General features: G+C 42.1%; 1 protein-coding gene across 1 annotated transcript; it reads right to left on the reverse strand.

The window, feature by feature from the left end:
• Positions 1 to 201: 201 nt before the first annotated feature.
• LOC124612281 lies at positions 202 to 4,211 on the reverse strand. The gene is made up of 3 exons (XM_047140389.1): positions 3,872 to 4,211; positions 3,568 to 3,762; positions 202 to 443 (listed from the first exon to the last, which is right to left on the reverse strand). Exons 1-3 carry the CDS (start codon positions 4,124 to 4,126, stop codon positions 294 to 296), a joined length of 600 nt encoding a protein of 199 aa, XP_046996345.1. The 5' UTR covers positions 4,127 to 4,211; the 3' UTR covers positions 202 to 293.
• Positions 4,212 to 21,065: the final 16,854 nt, after the last annotated feature.

The raw sequence follows: 21,065 nt of genomic DNA on the forward strand, positions 1-21,065 counted from the left end.
TGCCTTCATGTCCCCACAGAAGATCGAATGCAAGTACTTAATTTACAGACCTGATCCACTGACTTTCCATTTACTAAGATGCTGTACGTCTCCTTTAATTTGTTTGTTTATCATGGGTTATGTTTCTCCAACATTTACATCTTTTTTAATTTCTACACATAACCAAATAACAAGACAGTTCTTTAACGTGCGTAAGTGCTATTTATTGGCCAATACATCCCTGCTCATAGTGTCAAAATGTATTCTGATGCTGACATAACCAACAACTGCTCGTTGCCTGTGAATGCAGTTCTTCACTCAATTTCCAGGGAAAGCAGTTCGTCGCGGGCTGCAGCGTATTCGCTGTAGATGTCTGGGTTAGTGTACTGCTGGAACAGATCGTCGTAGCTCTGTTGGAGGTTGTAAGCCTTCACCATGGCGGCCGCCACGTCGGGGTACAGGTACTGCACAGAAAGAGATAAAATGTTAGTGGCTACTGTGATTTGGTGCGTCCCTGTTATTCAATGTCATACGAGACAAAAGCAAAAGTCAACTAGACGAGAATCTAAACGTTGAGCTCATCCAGTAAATGAGAGCAAACTTCCTGAATAGAATGTTAGAGCCTTAGAGAAAGGAAAACTTTTAACATTGATGGCCTTAAGAGAAGAACAGAAAGACTCTGAAATAAAATATACAAATTAAAAGAAAATAAAAAGTAATAAAATTGAAAAAGCTATTCTATAATAAAACATTTTTTAGTTAATCAATCTTTGTCTGATTTACTGTGCCACCAACAAATTCCTCTGCAGTGGTTATCTCTTCATCTCAGAGTAATATCCTCAAATATATTCTGTAAATTATGAACCAAAATTCGTCCACTCGGATGCCACAGCACAGTTCCTTGCATACCAACAGTACAAAAATGTCGCCAACAAAATCTCGTCCCGCACTTATTTTCGGTAGAAAATGGACACCAAAGATATGCAGGTCGGCAACACTGTGATCTCAGTATAATCACTGTCTTCATTCAACTGTCTGGAGGTGGGTTGTCATTTTAGTGCAGTCAATAGATTTGCCTATAGTGTATCCGCGTTGCAACTCCTATTCCGGGTCCAGGTGCACTTTTTTATTTTTTTAACTTTTTAAATTGTGGACTTCGTGATGGTAGCTTGCTTCTTAATTGTTGCACAACAATGACAGTACGTCTTATACAAGGGCTATTTTCTTTTCAACGATCGAGCGATCGCGAAGTGTAAACCACAGTGAAAATGAAAATGTTTTATCTTCCATCTATATAATCCCCGCTGTCGTAGTGTGGTACTAGCTTTCCAATACTCTCGTCATAGAAGGCAGTCGCCTGTGCTTTCAGAAAATTCTCTACACTGGTCTGTGCCGGAATAGTGTCCTCGTAGCCAGCATTTCATGTAAACAAAGAGATGAAAATCTGAAGGAGCCAATTCCGGGATGTATGGTTGGTGAGCAAACACTTCCCATCGTAAACGCTCCAAGATCGTCTTTGCTGCAGCTCCTGTGTGAGGCGGAGCATTAGCATGAAGAAGGACAATGTCGAAGACAGCATTCCTTTTCGCTTATTCTAAATTGCCTTTCGTACACGTTGAAGAGTCACGCTGTGCAAGGCTGCAGTGATGGTCGTGGCACGTTCCGTGGATTCCTCCAGTGAAACACCTTTTCGGTCTCAGAATATAATAGCCATACGTTTTCGGATGGAGAAGGTTAGCTCGCACTTTTCGGTTTACTCGGGAAACGAGAATGTACCACTGTTTGGATTGCTCTTTTTTTATCCATGGTCTAAATGGACCGATGTCTCGTCCCCTGTTCCAGTTTTGTTCAAAAAATTTCTTTGTCTTGGTGATAGCGCTGGAGAAACACTATCGCTATGTTTTGTAATGGTCGAACAGCATCTTTGGAACCCAATTTGCACAGAGTTTGCGGCACTGAAGTCTCTCACTCGCGATCTTATACAGAGCTGGCCTCAAATTTCATTAACCACTCAACACAAAAATTGTGAACCAATGACTTTTTCGAATCGCCTGATCCACTGGCTGAACAGGATCATCGGTTGACATTCACCTCGTGACCTCCTACATCATGAACGTCTGTAAGACCTGCTTCAAAATTTCTGCACCATTGCCGTACCTTGCTGTCACTCGTGAAAGTTTCATTGCACATGTTACTCATTTTCAATGATTTTCGGCTGCATTGCACCCCTCAGCATGAATAAATCGAACTTTTACGTTCTCACTGCGCGCTCAGAACTAATAAGTGGGACGTGATGCGATCGATGGGCGTACTAGAGACATCGCACAACACATCTGCGCAAAGATTTATCGGATTGTCACTGTTATTTTAATTTCGCAACAAACAGGATCTTGAGAAAAAAATTATCCGTTGCACAAAAACGCCTGTAATTATTTAATTAATTAGAATGAGAGAAAACAGTTCTTATTATTCTACTTTTCAAGATGTCTTTTTCCTTTAAATTTTTGCATAATTGTCTTGCACGCGCAAGGCCCCTCATACTTTCCAGCCCACTGGCACATTTTCTTCATTTATATCCTATCTCCCAAAGTAAAAGAGACCCTACTTCTCTCTCACTTGGTCTATCGCAATTGGGTAACGATTAAAAATCAGATAACGTATCACACGTAACGATTAAAAATCAGATAACATATCACACAGACTAAAGCCCTCCGTGTGCGAATGCACAAACTGCTCACTATACCGGTATATAAGGTGGACGGCAGCGCATTACCATCTTTTCGTTGTAGTGCACTCTGAAGATGGTTCATTGATTTACAGCCCAAACATTACCAGAGGACAAAGTCAATTTATGGCTGAATTCTGTAATTTTATAATTCAAGAAGGAGGAACTTGTTACTGGACGGCCTGAAGAACCAAACATTGACCATAAAACAATGCCATGACGAATTGGGTTCATAGGACATGGGGCTCGCACGCATCAACACTGTAGACCCAACACTGTAATGGTGGAAACAACATAAGAAAATCATGCGCTTGTCAGACCCATAAATCACTGGATGCGTGAAATCATGAAATACCTACAACGGCTCTGGATTGAATCGAAATCACTCCAAAGGTCTCAAGTGCTCCGTCACTGGAGACAGATTGTACTGTCAGCACATAACCTACAAGATCGATAAACACTGTATGACTAAATAGACATTTTCCTCATTCTCTCCACAACAACTAATGTTCAGACTCGATCATAGAAATGGACCTGCTTCCATCAGACAACATCAGTAACCGTGACCAACTTCTGCTGACTCAAAATCACAATGGTTAATTCGCCATCGACACGTGACAGGGCTGTGGGTGCAACTTTATACAGTAAACAGAATATCGTACAGAAGGTAAAACTGTTCAGGTAATCACACAATCGAAGATCTGCAATACAGCTGCAGCTGTCAGTCGGAACTGTCCGTACAACACAATACCCAACCATAAAAGAATTCTGCTCGGGCTACACAATAACTAATCTTACAGACACAATACAGCACAAGTCTGTCCAAATGTAACCGTCACCAGTGTCGCTCCAGAAGTCCTCACCTGCACTCGAAGGTCCTCCATGACAGCCGGAAGCTCGGCGGTGGCGTTTGAGATGCCGATGTACGCAAAGTCGACGATCCAGTCGTGCAGTTTCTGCAGCTCTGGTGCCACTGTCTCTGGCAGATGGACGAACGCCTCATCCAGATTCCAAATGCGGATGTCCCTCTGCTGTCTAGCACCTGTTCTCAAGTTACCCTGTGAAACACACCGACGTGTAAGGTTGTCGAGACCACTAGAATATGCTGTGAGAATCTGACCGAAATATGATGAGAGTATACAACAATATATGGGAAGACTCTCTTACCTGTGAACTGAAGTGCTTCGTGGATCTGAGCCCATTCTTCACAGCAGCAGAGAAGTTGCGGTAGCAGACGGCCAGCCCTGACAGAGGGGCGTCGAATGTTACGTTAGCCCCAGTCTGGATCTCGTAGACGTTGTGTTCCACACCCTGCTCCATGTGACGCATTGAGTTGTAGGTCGCCCGGACTGAGTTGGCTGTCTGGAAGCCCAACCCTTCCGTCATGGTGGCGATGTAAGACGAGACAGCAGCGATCATCATATCCCTGGTGGCTGTCCCGTTCACAACGTAGTACGTCACATCGGGACCAGGGATGATCCGTGTCGCATTCACGAAAGCTCCCTCCATTGATGCTGCGTCCCCTGTGGGCACGACCATAGTCTCCGTACATAGTGTAAGATTCCACTCCCTCTCGCCTCGCTTGTATTTTAGATAGTATTAGCGGTCGCAAACTAAATTCAAGTGGAAATTATTTATTTGGGGGTGAAGTATTCACATACAGATAAACAAGGGACGGTTAAAAAATGTGACCGTGTGCCTAGTCCCTTTTTCGATTTTAATACAGCTTCATTATTGTTCTTTGTGTATTTATGGATGTTAGGTTACCAGCTCGTCGTTCAGGGCCTGACGGTTCATTCATTGGTGACTGGCTACAGTGTCATCCTCTGCGTTGTGACATCATTTGGATGTGGTATGTGGAGTACGGGGTCGACACACAGCTCTCCCGGATGATTAATAAGTTCCGGAGACGGGCGAGAGTAGGTTACACATGGTTTATGTTCAGTAGTTAGGAAGAAGCAAAATATGTAAATATAATCACTGTTTATTAGACAAAATCTCAACGTTTACAAGATTCAGTCAGCACTCGTACTCGTTACTGCTTTTACAATGCAACTTTATTTAAATTACTACCATTCTGTGAAACATACCGACGTGTAAGGTGGTCGAGGCCACTTCCATGGACCGAGCGAGGTGGCGCAGTGGTTAGACACTGGACTCGCATTCGGAAGGACGACGGTTTAATCCCGCGTCTGGCCATCCTGATTTAGGTTTTCCGTGATTTCCCTAAATCACTCCAGGCAAATGCCGGGATGGTTCCTCTGAAAGGGCACGGCCGACTTCCTTCCCCATCCTTCTCTAATCCGATGAGACCGATGACCACGCTGTCTGGTCTCCTTCCCCAAACCAACCAACCAACCAACCACTTCCATGTATGGAAGTGAAACATGGACGATAAATAGTTTGGACAAGAAGAGAATAGAAGCTTTTGAAATGTGGTGCTACAGAAGAATGCTGAAGATTAGATGGGTAGATCACATAACTAATGAGGAAGTATTGAATAGCATTGGGGAGAAGAGAAGTTTGTAGCATAACTTGACTAGAAGAAGGGATCGGTTGGTAGGACATGTTCTGAGGCATCAAGGGATCACCAATTTAGTTTTGGAGGGCAGCGTGGAGGGTAAAAATCGTAGAGGGAGACCAAGAGATGAATACACTAAGCAGATTCATAAGGATGTAGGTTGCGGTAGGTACTGGGAGATGAAGAGGCTTGCACGGGATAGAGTAGCATGGAGAGCTGCATCAAACCAGTCTCAGGACTGAAGACCACAACAACAACAACCATTCTGGAAAATTCCCCGTAAAATTTACTTAGATTTGGATGCAACTTCGTACAGGACAATAACTTCTTAAAAGAGTAAACTGCCATTTAACTGTGTATTATTATATTTATCTTCTGTACTATCCAGATTTGAACTTTCATCACTTTATCATGTACGATTCTAAAAGTGTTTATACTATTATCAAGTAATTTCTGTTAAAGCAGTTGCTGGCCGTAGTGGCCGAGCCGTTCTAGGCGCTAAAGTCTGGAATCTCGCTACTGTTGCGGTCGCAGGTTCGAATCCTGCCTCGGGCGTGGCTGTGTGTGATGTCCTTAGGTTAGTTAGGTTTAAGTTGTTCTAAGTTCTAGGGGACTGATGACCGCAGAAGTTGAGTCCCGTAGTGCTCAGAGCCATTTCAACCATTTGTTAAAACAGTCCAAATCAGGTAAACATTGCTAACACATGTCTTTAAGATGTAACTGTTTCTCATCATGGGCACACAGTTGTTAACTTTTAGCGCTTTAACTCCACAAACCCAAATGCAGCATCCTTAATAATCTCGAATTCCCACCTTTCCAAATGAATTCTCTAATCGACATTCTTCATCACACTGCATTTCCATAACTTGCCTATCGTTGACATTTATTTCATCTTTAATATTCGTTAATATTGAAAATGGTCGGAGATTTTCTCCACTCGGGTGGCCATATGTTAGTATCATCGTTATTGACATTTCACTGTTAAAATTGCTGTATGGCCACGTATCGGAAGTCGACACAAGAAATGAAACAAAAAAAATTTCGAAACAACCCTGTTCCACTCAAGATTCCGCCTTCCTCCACTCTCGATGCATCCTACTGATTGACTCCGAGGCACACTTGAAAGAAACATGGTACTGCATTATTTGTGTTGTCTGGATAACAGGTTTCAATGGATGTCCCTCTCCTAAAGAACTTGGCATCTTACTGTTATACCTACAGTAGACGGAGCAGACTTGGTGAGGTAGCGTATTGAGCCATCGACCGCAGATACATACAAAAAAAATCTGGGATAGTTCAGACGGGCTGCCTGTGGAGTAGCAGCACCTGACGTGGACACAATCAAAGAGTATCCATGTGTACTTTCCTTCAAAGTGAACTATTGTCAGAAAAAACTCTGGAAATTTCCCGAGTTCGAGTCCATATCTGGCACACGGTTCAATGTGCCAGGAAGTTTCGTGTCAGTGCACACTCCGCTGCAGAGTGAGAATTCGTTTAGATGAGCTGATGTGTGGTCGATGCGCCATCATAAGTAGACGTAACAGTCACACGTGGGGAGCTCCTGATTCCTACGGTGATGTTGTTAGTAGACATCAAAACCAATTTGGAGTAATGAGTGATCACCTGATTCCATACCTTGTCAGTCCACCTAATTTTCGACATTCTTCTTTTGCGTAACATCTCGAACGCTTCGGTTTTCCTGTTTTTCGGCTTTCGCGATGTCCATAATTCGCTACCATATAATGCCGTGCTCCCAACATACATTCTGAGAAATTATTTCTTCAAATTAAGGCCTACGTTTGGTACAAGTAAACTTATTTTGGCCAGATATGTCCTCTTTCCCTGTTACAGTCTGCTTTCTATGTCCTCCTTGCTTCGTCCGTCATTAGTTATTTTGCTTCCAAGGCAGCAGTATTCTCTAACATCTACTTCATCGTCACCAATTTAGATGTTAAGTTTCTCGCTATTCTCATTTCTGCTACTTTTCATTACATCAATTTTTTTCCATATTATTCTCAACGCATATTCTGTACTCATTAGACTGTTCATCACATTCAACAGATTCTGTAACTGTACTTCGCTTCCAATGAGGATAGTAATGTCATCAGCAAATCTTATCATTGATATCTTTTCTCCCTGAATTTAAGTCTCACCTTTATTTTCTTTCCAGCATTGCATCTTCAAATGTTCAAATTATGTGAATTCCTAAGGGACCAAACTGCTGAGGTCATCGGTCCCTATACCCCCGCCGGCGAAACATTGCACTTGACAGTTCGCTTTTTGTCTATTTAGGTTGGCTACACTGTAATAGCGATGTTGCAACAGCAGCCTCTATACACACAGCAGACGATACAGTTTTTCGTCCCGTCTCGTAAATGCAAGCGATTGAGCAATTACAGTGTATATAAAAACTCGTTTTTAGTTGTACTACAATGACAGGAAGTAAACAACCGTATAACAATACATGTAAAAGCATAACAATGCGCACCGTTTCGATAACGGAGCAAAGAAATACAAAAAACAAGCATCTGACGACTGGTACTTTCAAATCAATAATGTACGTAGTTTACAAAATAAATAATAACCGAGATTGCAATAGATAACCAATATTAGTAATTTTTCACTCACCAATTTACAGCGATAATGGCGCAATTCCATCCAGCTCGCCATCGTCACTGTTGTCCGACTCATCGCCAAAACCGTCTTCATCGTCGTCATCAGCAAGACAAATCATTAATTGTTCATAGCCACTGATAATTCCTTCTATTGTCTGTGCTGCTCGTATAAGCTTCTCGACGTGCTCTACTTTTTTTCTCCACGAGGCTGCATCCACAGTCACAAGAGCTTCACGCAACAGCTTTTCCACCTCTGTTATTGTAAAGGACTTGTTGTTGTTCCTTACATACATTTTAACATCACTCCATATTAACTCAATAGGGTTGAAATGGCAGTGATATGGTGGCAGCCTTATTACAGTATGACCCTGCTCCTTGGCAATTTCGTCTACTACATACGTAGGTGTCGTAGGCTTATTTTCTTTAACAAGAGAATACAACAGAACCTTTGTCATACTCATATCCGCTGCAATATTTCGAGCCTGTAACCACTGCACCATAACTTCTTTCCGATCATTTGTGGTTGGGGCTTTGTTCTGTATCACCGAATGATATGGAGCATTGTCCATTACAATTGTTGTAGGGACAGGAAATTGTTTTAAAAGGTTCCTGAACCACTCAACAAATCGTGTGTGATCCATATCTTCTTGGTAATCACCAGTCTTTTTCGATCTAAAAACTAAAAGTGCGTCAGGGACAAAACCACTGGAGGAGCCTGCATGAACCACAATTAATCTAGCTTCTCTTCCCGTCGGCTGATGGCCGCTACTGCTGGGTATGTTATCCGTCCAACATTTACTGACAGCTTCCCCGGCATTAACCCACGTTTCGTCTAGCCAAATTATGGAATGAATGTCTCTGCCCACAAGTTTGTGCAAGAAAATACTACGAGCGGTAACAATATGTGACCTCTCTAACAGTACTTTGCGTCCGTCTAGCGTTTTGTAACGGAAACCCATATTTTTTAGCACAATTTTAGTGATGTTTTACCACCCCTGAAGAGTTCACTTTCTTTTAAAGAGATTAATAACTTAGCTACAGTCGGATACTCTTTTCTGCTGTAGTAAGCATAAACATGCCTACGAATTGCATCAGTCTGGAAAGAATCTGAATCTGTGATAGGACTAGGCCGCTTTTTCTTCTTTCCCGGGGTTGATAAAAATGTATCCAGACAGCTCGGAATCATTACGGCTCACTTCAGTATCTTCCAAGTTTTGTACTAATACTCCCTTACTTACTACGGTTCTTGCACTAATACCAAGAGTTTTCGACGTACGTTCCACCACTTTGTCGGCAGGAATTGATGGCTGTCCATGAATGCTTACGTAGTTTTTCTCCTGCTCGTAAAACTCACGAGTTCTGCGTAATAACTCCAGTGCCTGGCTGTTTAGCGACACCCCTCGACGCAAAGGATTGTCACTAAGTGAACGAAGTCTTTTCGGTGGCATTTTTCAAGTATGTACACTCACAACGTAACAAAAGTCACAACGATATAGCACACAGTACAACGAAAACACGCGGTAAACAACATACAACTCACGTTGTATACACATTCACTAAACAAAGCCGGCAACGCGGGAACTTTGACGTCACAGCACGTGAGTAACAGCTGTGCTCACTGCGCTGTGATTGGCTGGCGCCCCACGCTGAACGCCTAGCGGCTATCGTTCTTCACTTGTTACTCTGTTACGCTGCCAACTTCGTGCGCAAACGTCAAGTGCAATGTTTCAGCGGCCCGGGTATAGACTTACACACTACTTAAATTAACTTATGTTAAGAACAAGACACACACCCATGCCCGAGGGAGGACTCTAACCTCCGGCGGGAGAGGCCTCGCAATCAGTGACATAGCGCCTCAAACCGCGCGGCCACTCCGCGCGGCATTGCTTATTGTATGTATAGATTGAACAGTAGGGGTGAAAGGCTGCATGTCTGTCTTGCACAGTTTTTAATATGAGTACTCCGTACGTTGTCTTTCAGTCTTACTGTTCCCTCTTGGTTCTTGCATGTATTGTGTATTACCCGTCTTTCCCTATAGTTTACTGATATTTTGCTCAGAATTCCGAACATCTTGCTCCATTTTACGTTGTCGAACGCTTTTTCTTGATCGACAAATCCTATGAGCCAGTTCTGAACTTCTGTCTCGCTTCCACTATCAAGCGCAACGTCGGAGATGTCCGTCTGTTGCCTTTATCTTGGCTAGTACTAAACTGATCATCGTCTAACAGATCCCCAATTTTATTCCCCATCCTTCCGTACATTATATTTGTCAGCAGCTTGGAGCCATGGGCTGTTACGCTGACTGTGTGATGGTTCTCACACTTACCTGACCTTGCTATCTTCGTAGCTGTGTGGATTTTAGAAACGCTGACGGAATGTTGTCTAACCCTCCTGCCTTACTTGGTTTCAGGTCTTCTTAAGCCTTTTTAGATTCTGGCTCTCGTAATTGATCCCCTATGTCTTCCTCATCGACTTCAGCTTCATCTGTCTCGTCACTGAACAAGTCCTGCGCCTCAAAGACGCCTTCAGTGTACTCTTTCCAGCTATCCACTCGCTCCTCTACATTTAACAGTGGAATCCCCATTGCAGTCTTTAACGTTGCCACTCTGGCTTTTAATTGCACCGAAGGTTGTTTTGACTTTTCTGTATGCTGAGACAGCCCTCCAGATGATCATTTCCTTTTGCGAATTTTTCGCATCTTTTCTTACTTGGCTGTCCTGTAATTCCTATTTATTTATTTTCATTACTGTATTTCTGCCTTGTCCTAAATGTTTTTGCACTTATTTCTTTCGTTGAGCAGTTGTAGTAGTTCTATTACGCAAGGTTTCTTCGCAGTTACCTTCCTTATTCATAATTACAAAATTGTGGTCTGAGTCTATATCTGCTCCAGGATACGCCTTAAAATCCAATATCTGATTTCTGAATCTCGGCCTGATCATGAATTAATCTAAAAGGAATCTTCCCATATCTCCCTGTCATTGCCTAAGTATGCCCTCTCCTCGTACGATTCTTGAACAGAATATACGCTACTACTAGCTGGAATTTATTGTAGAACTCAATTTATCTTTCTCCTCTCTCCACCCAACTTCCAAGCTCATATTTTTACATAACCGTTTCTTCTTCTCTTTACCCTGCAACCTCATTCCAATACCCCGTGACTAACAGACTTTCATCTCCTTTACATATTGCATTACAGGTTCAGTATCATCATATGCTTTCCCTATCTGTCATCTTCTGCTTGCGACGTTGGCATCCATATGTAAACTGTTGTTGTCGGTATTAGTTTGCTGTCGATTCTGATGAGAACAAAACTATCACAGAACTGTTCACTGTTATTCACTCTCTGTCCTACCTTCCTATTCATACCGAATATTACTTTGTGCTGCTTTTGATATTCCTTTGAACTAAAATCTTCCTCTTCTTTCCATTTCACTTCACTGACTCCCACTGTATCTAGACTGAATCTTTGCATTTTCCTTTTTCAGGTTTTCAAGTTTAGCAGCTATTTTCAAACTTGCGACATTTCAAGCTCCCCCCTGTCGAATGCTATCCCGTCGTTGAAAAATGGTTCAAATGGCTCTAAGCACTATGGGACTTAACATCTGAGGTAATCAGTCCCCTAGACTTAGAACTACTTAAACCTAACTAACCTGAGTACACCACACAGATCCATGACCGAGGCAGGATTCGAACCTACGACCATAACAACAGCGCGGTTCCGGACTGAAGCACCTAGAACCGCTCAGCTCCCGTCGTTGATTATTCCATCTTTTTCTCATGGTGAGCTCCCCACTTGGCTGTCCCCTCCTGGAGATCCGAATGGGAGACGAATTCGGAATCATTTGCTAATGGAGACATCACCATGACACTTTTTCAGTTACAACCCACGTGTCCTGTGGATTCGCTTTATGTGTCTTTAATGTAGTGGTTTACATTGGCTTCTTCATTTTCATGCCGTTGATCATTGCTGATTCTTTCGCCTTTTACGGGCAGTAAGCCACCCCAACGACAAGTGAGTGCCCTGAACCTGTTTCTCCCCATCCGACCTCTTCGACAAGGCCATTGGCTTAACGGGAGTGGCTTCTTATTCTCGAAGTTTACGGGCGCCATTGCTTATCATTTTTGTTCAGAATTGGTGTAGTGGTTAGATTCGAACGTGGGAACCAGAACTTTTTTTTTTATTATTACTAGTCAAAGACGCTACCCACAGACCATGATGCCAGAAATGCTGGAAAACGTGCGCCAGCAGTTGACGGTGCCATGTGGCTCGTGCACAATGCAGCCCCAAGACACTTCAGTTTGGATGTCCACCTGTTTGTCAAATACACCGTTCCAAAACAGCAAAGTGCAGTTTAATTCTGCATGTAACTTACCTGGGGAGACGGTGAGGCAGATGGCTGCGATGAGGGCAGAAAATGTGGTCTTCATGTTGAGGATGTAGGCCTCCAACTGTGCCGCTTTCTAACCCTTATCTTCTATATATAGCAGCTGACAATTCCACAATGTGAGACAACCAACGTCACATATTTTCCCACCAAAGCAGCGAAAACACAGACCCCGTGATTTTCAAAGTTATCTGTGCCATCTATCTCGGAGAATGAAGTGGCTCTTGAGTAAAAGCATTTGTCGTCAGTTTTTTATCAGCACTTTTCGATGAGTTTATGATTGCCACTCAGATACAGATGTTTTCTTGAGAACGGAAGTGTCAATACATGTGTGAACAATAATAAATCCCATCTGATAAGCCAAATAGAAATATAATGTACGTATTATCTGACTCGCATTTCCATACGCATATACTGGATAAGATCCATGTACCGACTTTTTGACGCAAAACCGTGACTTACATGCGCAAAGTGTCGTCAGTCGGCTGGTTTGATCATCATGAGAGAATTATCGGCTTGGTCTGAGACGAAACGATCGATTTAGCAGCTGCAAGTCAGCACAAATATAGAAATTTTGCTGATGGGTTACCTTGATCAAGATTTGTTCTTCGAAATGTATGTGTCGTTACTGACTAATAGGAATTCACATATCTGTAAACGAAATCGTATACAGTCCCCTCATATAGATCGGCCATAATGCTTACAAGATCTCACACTCCATGTTTTTGCTTTCCATTAGTCACAGCAATTAAACGTTTAATAAATATCTGAGTGCCGCCTCATGATGTAACGCTTGATCAGATAGCCAGTTTCAAAAGTTGTAGCATATGTAGTTGCAGCTTTATTCGACTGTGGGACATAACTTTCATATATGGAGGCATGTAACAACTTAAAGGCCTAGTTTGACAAGGATGAGACAAGTAGTTAGTCGTGGCTTTATAGTAGTAACTATCCAAACATTTACCTCAAGTAATTTACGGAAATCACGGAAAATATAAGTCAAGATTGTCGGATGGAGATTAGGGCCTCCATCGTCGCGAATACAAGACCAGTCCCATTAAAACAGTGCAATCCCATTTGGGTTATTCCTAGTATACAATACTATTTTATTTATATATTCTTGCAGAGCAGTTGTTTCATACTATAAGAAGTCATTGCTACACTGCTCATTCTCTTCAAAACAAAAATCACTCTGTATTCCAGACACAAACATTATTGCGTAATGGAAAAGAAAACCTACTGCTACACTTTTCATTCGTGTCTGAACATCAGTAACCTCTCGAAAAAAGTTTTTTTGCTGAACTCTTTAACATTTCTAATCATTCACTTTTCCGGTGTTTCCTTGTTAGTAAATGCTCTTTTATGCCTTATGTTTATTCTTTCTTGGTATATGTAAGATATGTTTGTTCCATGGTCGCAGAGAGAGCTATTTCTGTAGAAATTTTCAAGATTATTGTTTATATTTGTGGTGGTGGTGGCTCTGAGCACTATGGGACTCAACTGCTGAGGTCATTAGTCCCCTAGAACTTAGAACTAGTTAAACTTAACTAACCTAAGGACATCACAAACATCCATGCCCGAGGCAGGATTCGAACCTGCGACCGTAGCGGTCTTGCGGTTCCAGACTGCAGCGCCTTTAACCGCACGGCCACTTCGGCCGGCGTTTATATTTGTAACTGATTGGAAAACACACTCACATGCTGTGATTAAAATCCCTAATGTTTTGAACAGATCGTTGCAGTAATCCCAATTGCTCTTTTTAGCAATTTTTCTCATGTCCCTTCTTTGTAGTTTGAAAACTGCATTCAGATTTGGTTTACTTGTTCCAAAAATTAATTCCATAATTAAGAACTGAGTGTACTTACGAGCAGTGTGTAACTAAGAGGTTATATATGTTAGACAATAGTGACGCGACTTGTGGACGTGAAGTATTGATGTCATTCTGACTGGAGTGTGCGTTAGCACCTCCCCAACTAAGAATCAGTTATCATTAATAGAAAATTTGTCTTTATTATGAAACATATATATGGAAATATCATCTACATCTAAAATAAAAGAGTGTCGTTTTCGCTCTTTAAAGTAAAACAGACGCCATTTGTTTTCCTTATGTTCCATGTAACTTTATTGCATGTATACTAATTGCAAACTTCCTCGAGGGTTCCTTTCGCTATTTCTGCAAGACGTTTCAGTGGCTATATGGTTTCGTAGTAGCCGCAGTGCCTTTTCTTTGAAAACCTCACAATAAAAACCGTCTACTGGTTTTATACTATTTATCAGAAATAGTACTGTTCGTAAAATAGTACTATTGGGAAATCCCATTATAGTTAATTTTGATGTTGATTAGAGTTTCTTTAAATGTTTGCCCATATCTGACGTTTTTTGCACCCCTACTCTTTATGCCGTATTTGCCAGGTATGACTGGAACTAGTCGTTAGCTGCAAATCTTTTTACTGATCATATAGTTTATTTAATACCACCCTATGACCAACGCTATCAAAAGCGTCAGACAGATCTGAGAATATGCCTGTGGTACAGTTATCTTTGTTAAGAAAATCGAGTACCACTTTCGTAAATTCTACCATCGTCGGTTGGTCCTGAGTTTGCATATACTCTGCACGTGAACTTGTGGCCATATTGCTGCAACATTACAGCAATATTTGTAGTTGTCTGGATACGACATATTTTATCTCTTTTCTTATCATAGAACATCACGAAACTGTCTGTCTGAAGTAAAAGGACAGTGAAGTGGTAAGATGGAAGAAGCCAAACTTGTAGAGAGAAGACAGCAAGGGGTACGGCATGTAGCTCAGGAAGTTTTTGGAAAGCATCGGACCAAGTGCGCCTACGTCTGAACACACAGATGAAATATTTGGCAAAATGGCTTTGGATAAATCCAGCTGCAGAAGCGCATCGACTCGAGATTGTAACGAAACCATGAACACTGTCGCCGAAGGAGGAGACCAATTATAAATAAATATGACGTGAGATCTTATTAATCCTGGTGGCGGCTATCAACTTGGCAAGCTGTGACATCCGGATATTTCTTTAATAAGTTCAGAAAGGAAAAATTTACGCCTGACGACATGTCTATCGACGACTAATTTTATTAGTTTATCTACTGAATTTTAATTCCGCGGTGCCGAAATTCGACAGAGAGGATGCACGCAACCTCAACGTTACCCACGTGCCTACGTGCCCCAGATGGAGCAGTATTCGACTGGGGATACTAATCTCGACAGAAAGTGTTCATGTAGCAGTATTCCATGCAAATGCGCTTCTAAATCAATTTTTGGTATGAACTTAACGAATTGCGCAAGCAGTCTCTATTGTAAAGCACTCATCTGTAGATGGCTGTATGATTGTCAACCGAAATGTTGTTGTTGTTGTGGTCTTCAGTCCTGAGACTGGTTTGATGCAGCTCTCCGTGCTACTCTATCCTGTGCAAGCTTCTTCATCTCCCAGTACCTACTGCAACCTACATCCTTCTGAATCTGCTTAGTGTACTCACTTCCATACATGGCTACACTCCACACAAATACTTTCAGAAACGACTTCCTGACACTTAAACCTATACTCGATGTTAACAAATTTCTCTTCTTCAGAAACGCTTTCCTTGTCATTGCCAGTCTACAATTCATATCCTCTCTACTTCGACCGTCATCAGTTATTTTGCTCCCAAAATAGCAAAACTCCTTTACTACTTGAAGTGTCTCATTTCCTAATCTAATTCCCGCAGCATCATCCGATTTAATTCCATTATCTTTGTTTTGCTTTTGTTGATGTTCATCTTATACCCTCCTTTCAAGACACTGTCCATTCCGTTCAACCGCTCTTCCAAGTCCTTTGCTGTCTCTGACAGAACTACAATGTCATAGGCGAACCTTATAGTTTTTATTTCTTCTCCCTGGATTTTAATACCTACTCCGAATTTTTCTTTTGTTTCCTTTACTGCTTGCTCAATATACAGATTGAACAACATCGGGGAGAGGCTACAACCCTGTCTCACTCCCTTCCCAACCACTGCTTCCTTTTGATGTCCCTCGACTCTTATAACTGCCATCTGGTTTCTGTACAAATTGTAAATAGCTTTTCGCTCCCTGTATTTTACCGCTGCCACCTTCAGAATTTGAAAGAGAGTATTCCAGTCAACATTGTCAAAAGCTTTCTCTAAGTCTACAAATGCTAGGAACGTAGGTTTGCCTTTCCTTAATGTAGCTTCTAAGATAAGTCGTAGGGTCAGTATTGACTCACGTGTTCCAATATTTCTACGGAATCCAAACTGATCTTCCCCGAGGTCAGCTTCTACTAGTTTTTCCATTCGTCTGTATAGAATTCGTGTTAGTATTTTGCAGCCGTGACTTATTAAACTGATAGTTCGGTAATTTTCACATCTGTCAACACCTGCTTTCTGAGAGTATTTCGCCTGTCTCATACATCTTGCTCGCCATATGGTAGAGTTTTGTCAGGACTGGCTCTCCCAAGACTGTCAGTAGCTCTAATGGAACGTTGTCTACTCCCGGAGCTTTGTTGCTACTCAGGTCTTTCAGTGCTCTGTCAAACTCTTCACGCAGTATCATATCTCCCATTTCATCTTCATCTACATTTCCATAATATTGTCCTCAAGAATATCGCCCTTGTATAGACCCTCTATATACTGCTTCCACCTTTCTGCTTTCCCTTCTTTGCTTTGAACTGGGTTTCCATCTGATCTCTTGATATTCATACAAGTGGTTCTCTTTCTCCAAAGGTCTCTTTAATTTTCCTGTAGGCAGTATCTATCTTACCCCTAGTGAGATAAGCCTCTACATCCTTACATTTGTCCTCTAGCCATCCCTGCTCAGCCATTTTGCATTTCCTGTCGATCTCATTTCTGAGACGTTTGTATTCCTTTTTGCCTGCTTCATTTACTGCATTTTTATATTTTCTCCTTTCATCAATTAAATTCAATATTTCTTCTGTTACCCAAGGATTTCTACTAGCCCTCGTCTTTTTACGTACTTGATCCTCTGCTCCCTTCACCACTTCATCCCTCAAAGCTACCCATTCTTCTTCTACTGTATTTCTTTCCCTCATTCTTGTCAATTGTTCCCTTATACTCTCCCTGAAACTCTGTACAACCTCTGGTTTAGTCAGTTTATCCAGGTCCCATCTCCTTAAATTCCCACCTTTTTGCAGATTCTTCAGTTTTAATCTACAGTTCATAACCAACAGATTGTGGTCAGAGTCCACATCTGGCTCTTGAAATGTCTTACGATTTAAAACCTGGTTTCTAAATCTCTGTCTTACCATTATATAATCTATCTGAAACCTGTCAGTATCTCCAGGCTACTTCCATGTATACAATATTCTTTTATGATTCTTGAACCAAGTGTTAGCTACAATTAGGTTGTGCTCGGTGCAAAATTCTACCAGGCGGCTTCCTCTTTCGTTTCTTACCCCCAATCCATATTCACCTGCTACGTTTCCTTCTCTCCCTTTTCCTACTGACGAATTCCAGTCACCCATGACTATTAAATTTGCATCTCCCTTCACTATCTGAATAATTTCTTTTATTTCATCATACATTTCTTCAATTTCTTCGTCATCTGCAGAGCTAGTTGGCATATAAACTTGTACTACTGTAGTAGGCGTGGGATTCGTGTCTATCTTGGCCACAATAATGCGTTCACTATGCTGTTTGTAGTAGCTTACCCGCATTCCTATTTTCCTATTCATTATTAAACTTACTCCTGCATTATCCCTATTTGATTTTGTGTTTATAACCCTGTAGTCACCTGACCAGAAGTCTTGTTCCTCCTGCCACCGAACTTCACTAATTCCCACTATATCTAACTTTAACCTATCCATTTCTCTTTTTAAATTTTCTAACCTACCTGCCCGATTAAAGGATCTGACATTCCACGCTCCGATCCGTAGAACGCCAGTTTTCTTTCTCCTGATAACGACATCCTCTCGAGTAGTCCCCGCCCAGAGATCCGAATGGGGGACTATTTTACCTCCGGAATGTTTTACCCAAGAGGACGCCATCATCATTTAACCATACAGTAAAGCTGCATGCTCTCGGGAAAATTTACGGCCGTAGTTTCCCCTTGCTTTCAGCCGTTCGCAGTACCAGCACAGCAAGGCCGTTTTGGTTAGTGTTACAAGGCCAGATCAGTCAATCATCCAGACTGGTGCCCCTGCAACTACTGAAACGGCTGCTGCCCCTCTTCAGGAACCACACGTTTGTCTGGCCTCTCAACAGATACCCCTCCGATGTGGTTGCACCTACGGTACGGCTATCTGTATCGCAGAGGCACGCAAGCCTCCCCACCAACGGCAAGGTCCATGGTTCATGGGGGGTCAACCGAAATAACGTGACTATATGTCGACATCATCCGCCTGCAAACCTGAAATGCACGAAATTTGTAGTCCCCTGTCAATAAAGCACATAATAATTGATTAATGATTTCTGATGGTCAAAACATAACAGTATTTAATTATCTCTAATTATTTAAGTACTGGTACTGCCTTGTCGTAACGCCCTACTAATATAGATTGATTCGTAGTTTTGGTATTTGGCACTGACTGTTTGGGTGACCATGACAGTAGTGGTGACTATAGAGTTCCTCACTTAAAATAACTCTTGCCTGAAGAACTCAACAGTTAATGAAAGCCGGCCGGAGTGGCCGTGCGGATCTAGGCGCTACAGTCTGGAACCGCCTCGGGCATGGATGTTTGTGATGTCCTTAGGTTAGTTAGGTTTAATTAGTTCTAAGTTCTAGGCGACTGATGACCTCAGAAGTTAAGTCGCGTAGTGCTCAGAGCCATTTGAATTTGAGTTAATGGAAATCACGTAATTGCAATTTTCCTTTACGAAGCTTTCATATACAGCAAACAAACAAGGGGGGATGGGCTTGTGTACACGCCTCTTTTCCCACAGAATTGTTGTTCGTCTTGCCTCTCTACAAACAACACAATAAGCAAGCCTAGTTTCTCACTGTTTTGTCGTTTTATCCATGTGCAGAATTTTGCCTGAATCTTCAGTAGGTAGAGCTTACTTCAATCTATCGTAACTCAGCAGCTGTAAAGAACGAAACCCTTAAACTGAGCGCTGAAGAGGAGATCCGTCACGAACTGCGAATGAATGCAATAGTTTCTCCGGCCACCGTGCCCTAATCTCGTCTGCTCTGCCATTGTGCTCTTAAATAGTCCTGAGCTAGAGTGTAGAGAAAGGTGGCGCATTGCTCAACACAAGACTCTCATCGGGAAGAACGGCCATCCAGTTTTTTTTCCGAGGTTATCCCAAACCAAGTAAGCGACTACAGCGACACTTCCTACGAAGTGGACACGGCCAATGCCGTTCGCCATCCCCCCATCCCTCCCTGTGTCGGCCTTGTGCTTCGTCGTCAATGAATCGTCAAACTTTCACGTTTCTTCTTTTTATTATTTGCTGGGGTATAACTGCCCATATGTTTCACTTTCCTGTAAGATATTACACGATACTTTTCTCAGACGAGCTGTACTTGTAGTTAATAATAGGAATTAATTCAGGACAACTGTGAAATTCACTACAAGAAACATAGAAGAAAAAATAATTTCCTTGTGGATTACACGTCTCAGTCGAAGGTTCAGAGAGGATTTTTTTATTCTTGCGCTAAAGTTTTTCACAAGTTTCCAGAAAACATCAGGCAGTTAACGAGAATACTTAAATATTTAAAAGAAAACAAGAGATTTTCATTATTAATTCAAAATATGTATATTCAGGGGTGTGAATTCTGGTTAGTACTAATCTTCATATAAGCCGGCTTTAACTGTACCAGTGTGTATGATCCTTGTGTGTTGCAGACTGTGTGATTGATGCGGCATACTGCAAACAGCAGAGCAGTCAGGTATTCATGTCGGGAACAAGTTGAGATGTACGGTCAAGCAGATGGATACAGCTGAGAGGCAGCACAGATATAGTAAAAGAAGTACACTCAGAAACTCCAACTACATCACACATCATTTCAAGCCCTTTTGTGTGATTAACGATCCTTTCAGACAGACGAACACGCAAGGAGATGATGAACTATGCATACACCAGAATTGGAGGACTTGTTCTGTCTCTCGACTGTTTCATCTGCTGCTTGTCCATACAGAAACACCATCTCTGCTTGTTGCCGACACAAAAATTGGATCATACTTCTGCTTACAATACACTGCGTCAATCATACGGCCTGAAACACGCAAGGAACACACTACAGATGGTCAGAGGAATTTCCATTCGGCAGCCCCAGCTAGCGTGCCAATGATGCATTTCCGGATACATGTTCACAGGATCTTCTCCCTATCAGAAACCTGTCCCTACACTTTGTCGGTTTTATTAATATTCACCCTGCCTATATATCCTTTTAAAGTTAAGAGGAAGATCTGTAATATTTTTCGTTCATCGCAGCTGCTTTTCTGCTGAAGTAATCTAGTAGTAGTTCCCATAATTATCAATATGATTCAGTTAGTGCTAATTAGAATTTACTGTGTATATGTTTCACAGAATTAGCCTGTAGTAGCTGCTTCTCATGGTTAGTGTAAATAGTGGGTCACTGGCGTTTCTGGGCAGAAAAATGCTGACATCAGCATCAGCGCTTTCTTATCACGAAGGTCATCCCCAGACTTCCAACGTCATTACTTCCAGCCATGTGCCAAGGCAATTTGCATGATTCTCACATCATCATGTCATTGCCCTGTGAAGACCAGCCGCACCTCCACACCCCATTTTGCCACTCTCCACACCACTGCTCCCCACACACCCTTCTCTCCCATCCCCCCACCCTGTGCAAGCTGCCCTCTGCCAACAGTGCCACTGCTCACCATGCTGTCAG

This window comes from Schistocerca americana, chromosome 4 (assembly GCF_021461395.2).
Source record: "Schistocerca americana isolate TAMUIC-IGC-003095 chromosome 4, iqSchAmer2.1, whole genome shotgun sequence".
In the NCBI taxonomy this organism is placed as follows: domain Eukaryota; kingdom Metazoa; phylum Arthropoda; class Insecta; order Orthoptera; family Acrididae; genus Schistocerca; species Schistocerca americana.